The sequence below is a fragment of the Diabrotica virgifera genome, chromosome 4 (genome assembly GCF_917563875.1).
Source record: "Diabrotica virgifera virgifera chromosome 4, PGI_DIABVI_V3a".
NCBI classification, from domain to species: Eukaryota; Metazoa; Arthropoda; class Insecta; order Coleoptera; family Chrysomelidae; genus Diabrotica; species Diabrotica virgifera.
The window spans coordinates 178192413-178206663 of NC_065446.1; the positions used below are offsets into that span (position 1 = coordinate 178192413).

At 30.8% G+C, this 14251-nt stretch overlaps 1 protein-coding gene across 5 annotated transcripts in view; it reads right to left on the bottom strand.

Annotated features, from left to right (window-relative positions):
• LOC114333462 (uncharacterized) overlaps positions 1 to 14251 on the bottom strand; it is a 230962-nt gene that overhangs the window by 24839 nt on the left and 191872 nt on the right. For all 5 annotated transcript variants that reach the window (XM_050648583.1, XM_050648585.1, XM_050648584.1 and 2 more), the window contains 2 exons: positions 7644 to 7884; positions 4061 to 4218 (listed from right to left, as the gene is read on the bottom strand). In XM_050648583.1, coding sequence (XP_050504540.1) covers positions 4061 to 4218; positions 7644 to 7884 — 399 coding nt within the window. The remainder of the gene's footprint in view (positions 1 to 4060; positions 4219 to 7643; positions 7885 to 14251) is intronic.

Here is a 14251-nt window from a genome sequence, read left to right on the forward strand (position 1 = left end):
GTACCTTTATAGTTCAGAATATTTCAATTAAAAGGATGTAATTACATACTGAAACATAGTTTTTAATTCTAAATAACTTTTCATAATAACAATTTTCGATATTGTGAAAAATAAACGTATTTTACTCTTGAGCAAAATTCATATTTTTTGACATACCTCGTATAAAATTGATAAACTTTGACATAAGATGGTTGTATTTTAGGTTTTAGACCAGGCAGAACTTTTTATTGAGAATCACTTTTTTTCGTAAAATTAATAATAAAAGAGTTATCTGAATTGAAATAACTGAAAATAATGTTACACTCGGGTGCAAAATTAACCGGACACCTTAAAAATGGATAATTTTTGATGTCTCGCAATTCCTAAACCTGTTGTGCGATTTGAGTGATTTTTTAATACAGGGTGAGTCATGAGGAACTGTACATACTCCTACCTCGTATAGAGGCTCCTATGGGGAATAACAAATGACCATTAAAAAGTGTCTGCTACCATTGTTTAATAATATACAGGGCGAGTTTCGCATTTTGACAGAAATTTGTATTCGTCATAATTTTTGAACGGTCAGATCGATGTGTCTCTTATTTTGGCCAATCGTTACACTATTACCATTCAATCAACTAATTTATTCAAACTAGAAAAAAATCAGGTCCGGCTTTAAAAAAATTAGTTCGTTTGGGTCTTAGAAAAAATTTCACCCTGTATACGCTTTTTGAAAACTCTAATATGAATTTTACAAATTAGACAAATAGGCAATTAAAATGGCATATTTATTTTTTTCCGCACACGAATACTTAATTTTTTATAAAAAAATCAAATTTCACTATGAATTAAAAGTTTCGTAAAGTGAACCATAGATTTAAAAAAAAGAACTTTTATTAAGTAATTTATGTTACCATCCAATCAACTGATTTATTCAAACTAGAAAAAAATCAGGTCCGGATTTAAAAAATTAGTTCGTTTTGGTCTTAGAAAAAATTTCACCCTGTATACGCTTTTTGAAAACTCTAATATGAATTTTACAAATAAGACAAATAGGCAATTAAAATGGCATATTTATTTTTTCCCCACACGATAACTTAATTTTTTATTAAAAAATCAAATTTGTCAAAATCGGAATTTTAACCTAAAAATGAAAAAAAAAAAAAATGAACTCACGGTTTAACTCGCTACAACTCTGTTCCATTTTAATATTTTTTTTCTGAAATTTTTACAGCACATACCTCTTACCATTGTGAAGACTATGAAAATTGTTGTAGACTTTCAGTCTTCTTCTTGTAACAGTTGCAAACTTGTAAATCGCAAAAATTACGCGGAAAAATTTAAAATTTATCAATTTGATCACGTCTACGTTATACTATAGAGTCCAAAAGAAGTGTTATGGGAAGTTTTAGATCTAGACGTGTTATAGAAAAAAAAAAAAAAATTGTAAAACTTTTAATTTTAAGCAAAACGTTGTTTTTGTAAATTAATTTTTGTAAAAAAAGTAAATTTTTTTAAATCTATGCAAAAACTTTGCCAAACTTTTTATGCATAGTCAAATTTGATGTTTTGATATTTTTTAATAAAAAAAAATAAGTAATCGTGGGGAAAAAATAAATATGCCATTTTAATTGCCTATTTGTCTTATTTGTAAAATTCATATTAGAGTTTTCAAAAAACGTATACAAGGTGAAATTTTTTCTAGGACCCAAACAAACTAATTTTTTAAATCCGGGCCTGATTTTTTTCTAGTTTGAATAAATCAGTTGATTGGATGATAACAAAAATTAAATATTTGTTCAAAAATAATTCATTTTTGTAATAAAAGTTATTTTTTTTTAATCTATGGTTCACTTTACCAAACTTTTAATTATTCATAGTCAAATTTGATTTTTTTTATAAAAAATTAACTAATCGTGTGAGGAAAAAAATAAATATGCCATTTTAATTGCCTATTTGTCTAATTTGTAAAAATCATATTAGAGTTTTCAAAAAGTGTATACAGGGTGAAATTTTTTTTAAGACCAAAACGAACTTATTTTTTAAATCCGGACCTGATTTTTTTCTTGTTTGAATAGATCAGTTGATTGGTGGTAACATAAATTAAATATTTGTTCAAAAAAAATTAATTTTGGTAATAAAAGTTAATTTTGTTAAATCTACGGTTTACTTCACCAAACTTTTAATTCATAATCAAATTTGATTTTTTTATCAAAAATTAAGCAATCGTGTACGGAAAAAACTAAATATGTTATTTTAATTGCCTATTTGTCTAATTTGTAAAATTCATATTAGAGTTTTCAAAAAGCTTATACAGGGTGAAATTTTTTCTAAGACCCAAACGAACTAATTTTTTTAAAGCCGGACCTGATTTTTTTCTAGTTTGAATAAATCACTTGATTAGGTGGCAATAGTGTAACGATTGACCAAAATAAGAGACACATCGACCTGACCGTTCAAAAATTATGTCGAATACAAATTTCTGTCAAAATGCGAAACTCGCATATACGTCGTATATTATTAAACAATGGGAGCAGACACTTTTTAATGGTCATTTGTTATTCCCCATAGGGGCCTCTATACGAGGTAGGAGTATGTACAGTTCCTCATGACTCACCCTGTATGTTATAGCCTTATTCTCCAACAATATCTAGTATTTCTGATACGCCAATAGTTTCTGACTCATTAGTAGTCATCAGTACAGTGTAGCCAAGTTAGAAGAAGGAGCAGTTTAACTTGGGAAAGGATCACTACAGGAGCAATGTTACCATTTGTGACAACAATGTCAGAAGACCCTGACTTTCAGGGCGACGACCAACACAGTCACGGAGGTAAAACTACCTGACGAAAGAAAAGCCAAAACATTATGAAATAAAGGATGTTGAGTAAGCGAATACAATTATAAATACAGAAAAGAAAAATCACTGGCAAAAAATGTATATTTACAGGGTGAGTGGTGAGGAACGCGCCAAACTTTAAGACTGTATAATATACGTAATAATAATAATTAAAAATAACTGATACGTTGTTATTCGATTTTTTGTTTCCGAGATACGGGGTGTTAACATTTTTCTTACAAACTGACGATTTATTTATTGCTCTAAAACCGGTTGAAGTGTGCAAATGAAATTTGGTGGGTTTTAAGACAGTAGTTATAGCGCATTTTTTGACACACAATTAAAAATTTTATATTCATCATTGGAGCGCGTACGGGTAAGGGTCCGAAACTTTTTAAAGAAAAAAAAATAGTACGCCACTGAGATATTTCAAATTAAAAATTATTTTTGAATTACTTGTTCAATTTCTGACAAACAATCTATCTTCCCGTTTGTTCATACGACGCTTCGTTTTCATGCAAAAAATAAAATATCTTTCAAAGTATTCTTATCTTATTAATCTATCTTATTAATAAAATATCTTAAAACGCTTACAAAGTATTCGAAATACACATTCATATAGAAACTTCATCGAAAACTTTGTAAGCGTTAAAATTTTTTATTTTTTTCATGAAAACGAAGCGTCGCATGAAAAAAAGGGAAAATAATTTTTTTTGTCACAAATTGAACGAGGAATGTAAGAGATTTTTAATTTGAAATATTTCAGTGGCGTACCATTTTTATCTTTAAAAAAATTCAGACTATTACCCGTACGCGCGCAAATGGTAAATATAAAATTCTTAATTGTGTGTCAGAAAATGCGCAACAACTACGTCTTAAAACCCACCAAATTTCATTTGCACAACTCAAGCGATTTTAGAGCAATAAATATATCGTCAGTTTGTAAGAAAAATTTTAACACCTCGTATCTCGGAAACAAATAAAAATCGAATAACAACGTATGAGTTATTTTTAATTATTACGTATATTAGTATACAGTCTTAAAGTTTGGCGCGCTCCTCACCACTCCCTTCTACCAAAACTAATTATTTCACCAAATCAAACACTTATAAAAAAATATATTTGCAATAAAGTAATAAATAATTTCGTTATTTTAGTGAAAAATTTTTCTCTTCCGTATAAAGCAATTATATTTTTAAATCTAATTTAGATATGATGTATCAAGAAACATGTATAAACCTTACCCAATCATTTAATTGTGAGAATTCGGTCAGTACATCTTCTTCCATTGATATTAATGTTAGTTCATCCTCTTTAAAATTGGAACAGACGTATTTTCCCGATGAACCAATTTTTGGTTTAACAGAATCTATTTCTCCAAACATTACTTTCACATTTGCATCTGAAAAAAAAATCAATATTTTCTATGTACAAAATGAAGCAGCAGATTAGAATGTGAGAAAATATTCTTGAATTCAAAAGTCTTGAAATTAACCATATAATATTTTACATACACAAAAAAGTAAAAAATTAGACTATAGTCGGTTTGCTAAACTCAGACACAACTGGCTAGCGATTTTAGTAAGTAATTTTGCCACTTTTGGCAAAATTGACAAAAAACAAAAAAATTACCTACTAAAATCACTAGCCAGTTGTGTCTGAGTTTAGCGAACCGAGTATAACTAGATTTTTTTTTAAATTAACCGAGTTATCTATAATCTATAGTCACGCATTTTTTTCGGCGCAGACAGATTTGGGCGAAAAGTGTCTCAGGTGCGTAGTAGAGTAGCACAGTGTTGCTGCTGGTTCAATCTCGTACATTCGTTTAAATATGATGTCCTTGAAGCTGTTGGAACTACTGAGATCACTCAAAGATTTGATAATTTATTATTAAGTTGATAACAAGATGGCTGCCTCTACAAAACGAGACTTCAAAAACTTCAAAGGCGCCGACGAGAGTATCACTACTGTTTGTACTTACTACTGTACTTTAAGCTAGCAAACTTAAAAATTGCAAAGTTGAAAAACAATCTCAGCGAAGAATGTTTACGTCTCCAGGAATGTTTTTTCCCAGTCCCCTCTTGCCTTTTATTTTCCCTTCCATTATTAATTTCAAATGCTTTGCTCTACTATTTCTTATAACATGGCCAAGGTAAGTAGTTTTCTCTTTTTAATATTAGAAATAAACACTTTCTTTCTTCTCGTGGCAATATAATTTTCTAGCCATTAAAACGTTTGGTAAAATAAAATATTTACTGATACCCACATAATTTTAGAACATGCGGCGGTCCCATTTCCAAAATCAAAGGTTTACAAAATAATAACTTTTATTTAATTTAAAATTAACGCCACTGTTAATTAAAATGTCATCCTCGTCATTCTAACAATGTTGCCAATTTGTTAGTGTCTTACTAGCTCTTGTTGGTGTAAATTTTCCAACGAAATTACGTTTCTGCTGTAACATATTTTTAAATAATTTTTAAACAAAATTCATGTAAGTCCCGCTTTCCGCTCACACTGCACTTATGTACATATTTTTTTCTTTGTAATAAACCATAAAATAGCTTTAAGAGGCTACAGTAGCGATCAACAGGTAGCAACAAACGCGTTCCAAGATTGCGGCTCTAATTTTGAATATTTTGTCGAGATATTTGGCACACATATTCGTAATATAATAAGGAATGGCGGTACAGAGCCCAATTTCAGAAATATGTTGTACGTGGAAATTACTCTATAACTAAATAAAATATTGAAAAAAAGGAGCCTGTACAGCCATTAAGAAGAAAAAAAACTTTCTTCAAATAAACTTTTTTATCCCGTGCCTAGATTTTGTGTAATCTTGGAACTACTAAAATTTTTTAATGCTAGCAAGAAATCGAACATATTATAACTAAATAACTAATTAGGCAACATAGAGAAATTATCACTGTCATTTTGACAAACCTGCGTCAGATTTTCTCTAATCTGTTCTGTCATCTTTATCGATATCTGTTCAGTGCAGTAGTGTGTTAATTTAAGAATTCGTTTTTGTTGGCTCATAGGAAAGTAGTGTTTATTGATAGTTAATTTATTATAATATATTTGTTGTTGTTGTATAAGTTGTTGGCCTCTTTGAAAGAATACATTGTTGTTAATTGTGAGTTTTAGTTATATGTGGGTAGGTAAGTATATTTTACGTAAAAATATTTCGAATTCTAATGCGAGTATATAAAGTTTTAGGAGGATTTTTTATTTTAAAAATATTATCAATAGTTTAACAAAATGGAAAAAGTAAATCAAACGAAAACAAAAAATGATTATTTATTATGGTTTTATTATTAGATATTTCATGCAAATACCTTTCTAAATACCTATCTTAACATAAAATTTTCACCCATTTTGGTTTATTTTTATAAATATCTATTTATTAATAATAAAATCGTTTTCTATTACTTCCATTTAGCGCGACTATGATATTGTCAAAATATTAATCTTAGATAATGTCAAAGATTACCACTGTTGCCAAAGTTTATGATACTATCTCCCGAAGTTATATTTTGTTGCTACCTGTTGATCGCTACTGTTTACTCTTAATGTTCTTATTTGATTTCCAATTTGTAAAATTTAATTTGATCAGGTTTGAAAAGGTTTTTTGTGTAAAATTTTCTCTGAAATTTTCAATGGTCAGTTTCTTTCTAAAATTTATGTTTTAGTAGGTATTTAAAAAACATATAATTTCGCAGTTCATTTGTTTAAAAAAAAATTAAGCACCCACTTTTGAAGTAGAACTTTTTGATATGTTGTTTATTATAAATTTCTTAATTAAATTATAAAAAGTTCTATCTTGTTTCATTTTTTTCCGTAAGTAAAAGCTCCGTCGTGTAATATAAACACGTAAGTTCAACTAACAACTAGGAATGTTACCACTTGATCCTTAGTCTGGCGATCGGTTATAAATAATCGAACACCCCGATTTAAGAATAATTTCTCAGTTCGTTGCCGCAATATAACAGCTGACGTCAATTTATGAGTAGGGAAAAACCCACAGTCTATGGTAAGCCAAATTATTATTCTAATTAATTAAAACATACTATTAAAAGTTTTTCATTTTCTGTAGGATCTTTCTCAACACACGTAATTCCCGGCTATTACTCAGTCGACTTTCACAATTATCTTACAGCGTTTTAGATTCCAGTATTCCTGCCGATAAGAAGATGCCTGTTGGTTAAATAACTCTTATTTTGCACCACGTCCAAGCGTCTAAGTGCTCATTCATGACATATGATCTTCAGGGTTTAACGACTTTACAGCGAGTTTGAACAATTTAAATATACGATTTTTGTTTTTTTTTCTGGTCAATTATGGACAGTATGTATCAAGAGTTATGTTTCTTTAACTCTTTCGTTCACGAATTAAATTTCTTTAAGCTAAAAATCTGAAATTTTCAATACAGCGAGAATGTTATTTGAAGTGAAAACTTTTTTAGGGACGTTCCGCGATTTTTGGATAGTGGAAAAAGCATTAATTCGCGACGGTCATCACGACCGTCATCGCTTATTTTATATATTATGAGTGTGTATGTATATAAGTAATTGTGTAGAGGTATTTAAAATTAAAACATATCGACTTGAAAACAAAATAATATGATAACGTTAAATTAGGGATTTGTGCCTATGACTGTGACAATCTCATGACTTCATATAAAGATGTAAATAGCCCGGTCCATATTTATATATACGTCCACAAATTCCAATGAATAGTGCCAATTCAGAATGGACTCTTTTGAGTGACCATCCCTGTACGTATATATATAAAGATTGTGACTATTTTAAGTATACTAACTATTACCTGTCTGAGATTTCTGCTCTGATGGTTCTTTTGCCGGAGTAGGTTGGTTCTCTTTTACAGTAGTAGCTTTGATCTCTGTTGCCGGAGTTGGTTGGTCCTCTTTTACAATAGCTGCTTTGACCTCTTTTGCAGAGGATTCAATTTGTTTATTTTCACATTTTGGTTTCTCCAACTCCAAAAGTTTCGTAGATAAACAGGAACCGTCTTCCATTTTCAGATCAAAATCGTCGTCAGAAAGTACCTGCAATCAAAAATATAGTATCGTAAATTATTCAGAACTCCTGGCATTACAAAATGAGTTCCTCATGGCAAAAAATACTTAAGAGCAAACAGTAGCGATCAACAGGTAGCAAGATTTTAAACGCGTTCCAAGATTGCGGCTCTAATTTTAAATATTTTGTCGAGATATTTGGCACACATATTCGTAATATAATAAAGAATGGCGGTACAGAGCCCAATTTTAGAAATATGTTAGTATGTGGAAATTACTCTATAACTAAATAAAATATTGAAAATAGGAGCCTGTACCGCCATTAAGAAAGACAAAAAATACACTTTCTTCAAATAAACTTATTTATCCCGTGCCTAGATTTTGTGTCACATTGGAACTACTAAAAATCGATTTTTTTATAACAAGAAATTGAACGTCACTGACTTGGCAACATTTCGCGCCTGCCTATGTGTATAAAAATTATTGTTTTTGATAGTATAAACGTCACTGTCAGTGTCGAATTACCGACGCACTGTTGCCTCACTTTTGAAAGTTCGCAGAACTTTCGCAATCTTGGACCACGTTTGACCTGTTGATCGCTACTGTGTGCTCTTAAGAGAGAAACATGTTTTTCAAAATGTACAGAATTGTACGTAATTTAAAGCAGATATGACCAATATAAGTAGAAATACATATACACACAGCGGCAAAATTAACGGAACACCTTAAAAATGAAACATGTTAGATGTCTCGAATTTCCTAAACCTGTTGTCCGATTTGAGTAATTTTTTTTATTATGTTAGTCTTATTATTTAAGAAAATCGATGTAATAATATTGTTGCTATACCCCATTCCACGAATATACGTCTGTTTTGGATTATCGCGACAACGAATATTTTACTGTGCAAAATTCATTCAGTCAATTTGTACTCTACGAACTCCCTAGTGGGAAAGTCTTGGGGTAGTTCTGATTTCTTTCATTATATTATAGATTTTGGGCTGCTGAATCCGAATATGAGGTTTGTGGACAAAATTTCTTGCCGGAACATTGAAAAAATCGCAAAAAGCGAAAAATTTTAGCTTTTTTCCGGTTTTTTACTTAAATCTCGAAAACTATTAACTTTTAGTAAATGATCTCTTAACAGAAATTAAAGTAGTACTTAAAATTATCTACAAATATCACTATTTATTTTTTTTTTCAGACGAACCGTTCGGTCTAAAGTGCAAGTTGAAAATTGCCAATTTTTAACGGTCTCGGCAAAACCCACTTTTTACATTCCAAAACTTTAGTTTTTATTAGGATGCTGTCATTTGATAAATTTCTCCTAGTTTTCTGTACAAATAATAAATGTTAGTTCATAATATGAATATAGTATGTCTCTTTTCACAGCTTCCATGAATCCATTCCATCCTAAAATACCGAGAATGTCTCTGCTTTTCCCTTAGAGCCACAGAAGATCAGGCACAGATGGAGTCACAGTTTCAGTTGGTGTGAACATTCCCTTCGGACCTTGACTTCTGATAAACCTTGAGGTTTTGTCCTTTCAAAATGTATTACTTGAACAGTTCTCTGACTTCCATAAACCTCAGGTGCGGGTTTAGTTTTTCGCCGAGGAATGGATTGGTTAGGAGCTATTGCATGTTTTGGTGCAATACAAGAAATGCCACCCATGACGTAAAAAGTGTGGTATCCATCGATTGTATGTACACTTCGCGTCAAAAAAAACTGGTACACTTTTTTTTCCCAATGTAAACCTGTGTTCAGAATGGACACAATGGCTCGTGAATCACGGCGTTGTAACACAGATAATGGAATTGTACTAAATCTAAATACAAAAAATAACGTTCAAAAATCATGGTGGTGAATCGTAAAACGGGCCATAGGTAACTCAATGTAAAATTCTAAACTGTTACATTCCTGCTTCCCTAATCATTTTACAACAAAAGTCATGAGAAGCTATTTGTAGAGGATTAAAATCTGTATCAAAAAACAAAAGCTAAAATTGTTCTAGGATTTAAACACATTCCAACATTTTGAAAAATACCTACATTTGCCACAGTAGGTATGAGTGTAAAAGTTAGGCCCACGTTATTATTTACCTGATTGTTCGCACACTATTGACTGAATAAAACATCTTTATTATTATTACTGTAGGATTACATTCGTTAGCAAATACTTTATATTTTCCATTGCGAACTCTTAAGTTATTTTATTTATCATAAACGCCAGCCGAAAGCCAGTTAAGTGGCATTTGCCGAATAATAAAAAAACGCGATAGATCTATAGGTTCAGCATATCATGGCCAAGCGACAGTAGTCAGTCAGTCAGAGAAAAGTCAAGTTGAGAGCAAGACGCTGATGATAGAGGCAGACGGCCCTTTTCATCTTTATAACGACGTACGACGAACTACGATTGCATATTCTTGCTATAAACCCGTTTTAGATTTCAAGTGTTATTTAATTACCGTTTACATTAGTTGTTACATTATCCTTGTAATTTACGAGTTCTACAATAAAGTGTTTGCTGTATCCTAAAATCGACCTGTGGCCAAATAATCAACCCTAGACAACAGAAGATAAAAGCCTACATTACTTCCTCCTCAACTGAGGCTATCTTATCAATTTTATTATTTTTTAAACAAGAAATGATGAAGTACAAATTTTGACAGTTCAAATTGTCAATGTTTATAATAACTTCACTGTGACCGAACGCAACCGATACACACTATGGTAGTGTGTGTGGCCTAACTTTGGCGTATTTCTGTGAAAAATTATTATATTTTTACAAAATTTTGGAATATGTTTAATTCGTAGAACAATTTTAACAGTTGTTTTCAATACAGATTTCAATCCTCTAGAAATAGTTGTTTATGTGTTTTGATATAAAATAATTAGGGAAGCAGGAATTCTACAGTTTAAAATTTTACATTGAATATGGCCCGTTTTCCAATTCACCATCCGGTATAACATTTTTAGACAGGTATTATTTTTATCATTAACAAAAAACCGTATCTAATAAAAATATCCAGAGAGACGGTTGAGTTAATATTAAAAAAAAAGGGCTAGGTCCAGTCCTCGATGACTTATTTAATTACTTGACATCAGTCAAATGTCGATCGGATAGCTTAGTGCGACTAGCGGCTGACCCACACTTCACTTCGCCTTGAGGTATGTGAGTTCAAGCCCAGCCCAGGCCATCGGAAAAACAAAAAGGCTAACGCGCCAGTATAAAATTCTAAATATGAATCTGGCGCTTAGACTGGAATATGCGGGCATCTGATCGACCTATGAGGGAGCAGTACGGCAAGGGATAAGGGCTTGCGGCTCGGTGATACTCCCCCATAGATCCCTACCGAAGGGCGTTGACGCCTAAGAACGGTGCAATACATACATACATCAGTCAAATTTGACAAATTCGTCAAAGTAAATTTTTAACAATGCCAAGTCAATTAAGTAAGTGTGATAAAACTAGAATAATTTCGAAAATAGAAGATGGTTGGTCTGTCCGACAACTGGCTCAAGAGTTCAATAGAAGCAAAACCACAATTCTCAACATTAAAAAAAGATGGGAAACGAGCAGACTTTGGATAAAAGGAGAGGGAGCGGTAGACCAGCTATTACTACAGCCCAACAAGATCAAACATTATCTAATTATTTAAGAGTGAATCCCTTCCATACGGCAAGGCAAGCAAAAGTGAATAAATACAAACTTTAATGGATCTATAACTACAGCATTAAGGAGGATTAAAACAACTGGTTTAAAAAATTGTGCAGTCGCCCGAAAATACAAGTATAACGAGGAACATAAGCAAAGTAGACTCATATTTGCTCTGTTTAATTAATTTTTTTCTGATGAAAAAGTTTTCCAGTCTCGTTATCATGGCCGCATTAGGGTTTATAGACCGCCTGGAAATAGGTTTAACGAAAACTATATTTCGTTAAGTGATAAATCCGGGCGGTTCTCTATAAATGCTTGGGCTTGGATGTATAGAGGAGGTTTAATAATGTGTTGGAAAATTGAAGAACGGTTCAATGTTGGAAATTATTTACATATTTTAGATAATGTGATGTTGCCATCGGTTAGTCAAATTTTCCCCAACAATAATTTTATTTTCCAGCATGACAACTGTTCAATCCACACAGCTCACCGTGTACGGGATTACCTTATGGAAAATAACATTGAAACTCTTCCATGGCCCTCTAAAAGTCCAGATATAAATCCAATAGAGAACGTTTGGGGACTTATGGTCAACAAAATACAAAAATTGAATGTAATTCCCCAAAACAGAGATCATTTGTGGACCATCATTGAAGAAACCTGGGAAGGATTGGCTGAAGATAAAAATTTAGCAGTAAATTTAATTAACTCAGTACCCAGAAGATTACAGGCAATTATTAATATTAATGGAGCTATGACAAAATATTAAGGAGAAAGGAGCAAAATGTCGCCTGTCAAAATTTTCTATGTGTTTTAAATTAATGTATTTTTTTTTCGAATCCTAAGAAAATAAATAAGTATTTTTGAAAAATTTAAACGCAAAATGAAATATATTATATAACCGAGAGCCGAAAGTTCCTTAGTTTTTTTTTTGAATGAAATATTTGCAATTAAACATCACTAAATTTTCTCTTTATTTTCCCCCTGTAACTTATTAAAATAAAAATAGAAGTTTTCAGGGACTTTCGGCCCTCAGTAATAATGTAATCTTTCATTCTGCGTTTAAATTTTTTAAAAATATTCATTATATTTCTCATGATTCGAAAAAAATGAATACATTTAATAAAACACATTGAACATTTTGACAGGCGACATTTTCCACCTATGTCCTTAATATTTCAGCAGTTTCGAATTTTATTGTAATACATAGGTAATATTTAAGTTCCACACTTGTTCACTGTAAAAGTTATTCATTTTGTAATAATTTCAAATTTTAATTTTTCCGGTGTGTTTTATTTATTAGTATCCCACAACTCCTAAAAGAGTTTTGTGCTACACTTTACGAGAAACCCTTCACACTTCTCGATTTTAAATTAAACATAATTTAATGTCATGTCTAGAGTTATTATCTGCCATTCATGTCATATCTGTCATAAATTATATTTTTTTTTTAGTTAATTTGATGGCCTTGGCCGAGCCAATTAGCCAGACATTTTGTTATTTTAAAAACAAACAAATTTGATTTTTCAATCAGAGGAATTTTTTCTGTACATATTTTTAACTCTAAATACATAACAAACTAACATTATTATCTACAATTATTATCTAAATAATACTCTGTTTTGGTTGTTCATTTTTTTTTGTAAATTTTTATTTTTTTTGTATTTTTTGTTGCATTTTTTTTATATTGTTAATTTGTTTTTTTTTATTATTTTTTTTTTGTTATTTTTTATAAATTGTTTTTTTTTAGTACGCTAAGACGTAAACCCGATTCATCCTCGCGGAGGTTTACATCTTCTTAGTTTTTTTTTATTTTTTCTGTTTTTTTTTTCTTTTCTTTTTCTCTTTTTTTGTTCTTTTCTTTTTTAAATTATAATATACAATAATTACTTAAATCTACAGGGTTTAAAACAAAATAACAACAAAACAAACATGTTTGTTTTGTTTTAACAAACATGCCTGCTTTGTTTTAACAAAATTTCTTAAATACAGGGTAAATTTTATTGCTACAATCTATATTTACAGTTTTTGATATGTTCGTAAATTGTTTTTAATATATTAATATCTTCAGAAAATATCAAATTGTTCAGGTAGACGGGAAGTGGAATTTTTAATATATTAAGATTATCATAAAATTTGTTTATATTTACTGATTGATGTGAACATTCGAGGAGAATATGTAGTAGATCACCTTCTTTTCCACACTGACAATTAGGGGACTCTGTGAGACCCAAACTGTACATATGAAGGGGGGTAAGAGCATGATTACATCTCAATCTATTTATAACTCTTATGAAATGGCGATTTGATACAGAATGAAACCATCTGTTTATGGGAATTATAATAGATAATTATAATAAATTATAATAGAACACGAATTAATTTATGGGTACTTAATTGAGATGATGGAACATTACAAAATTAATAAGAGAATTTTTTAGGATGCATGTTTAAATATGTCTATTTCGACTAATCGAAAATGCTCGATGTTGTTTTAAGTTTTAGTAAACCTACTAAAAACTTGCGGTCTTCCGCACAGCCCTGCTTTTAGCTGGTTTGATATAATATTTTAGTTGAACTGGCAACGTTGCCTAGAAATAAGAATGACATATGTGACAAGACCAATTTACACAACTAGAAAAACACGATTTTCGGATTTTTTTGACACGAAGTGTACGTTAACTCTTTCTGTCCCAACGCTGCATATATATGTTTTTGAAAAAGTGGGTCTGTATTCCC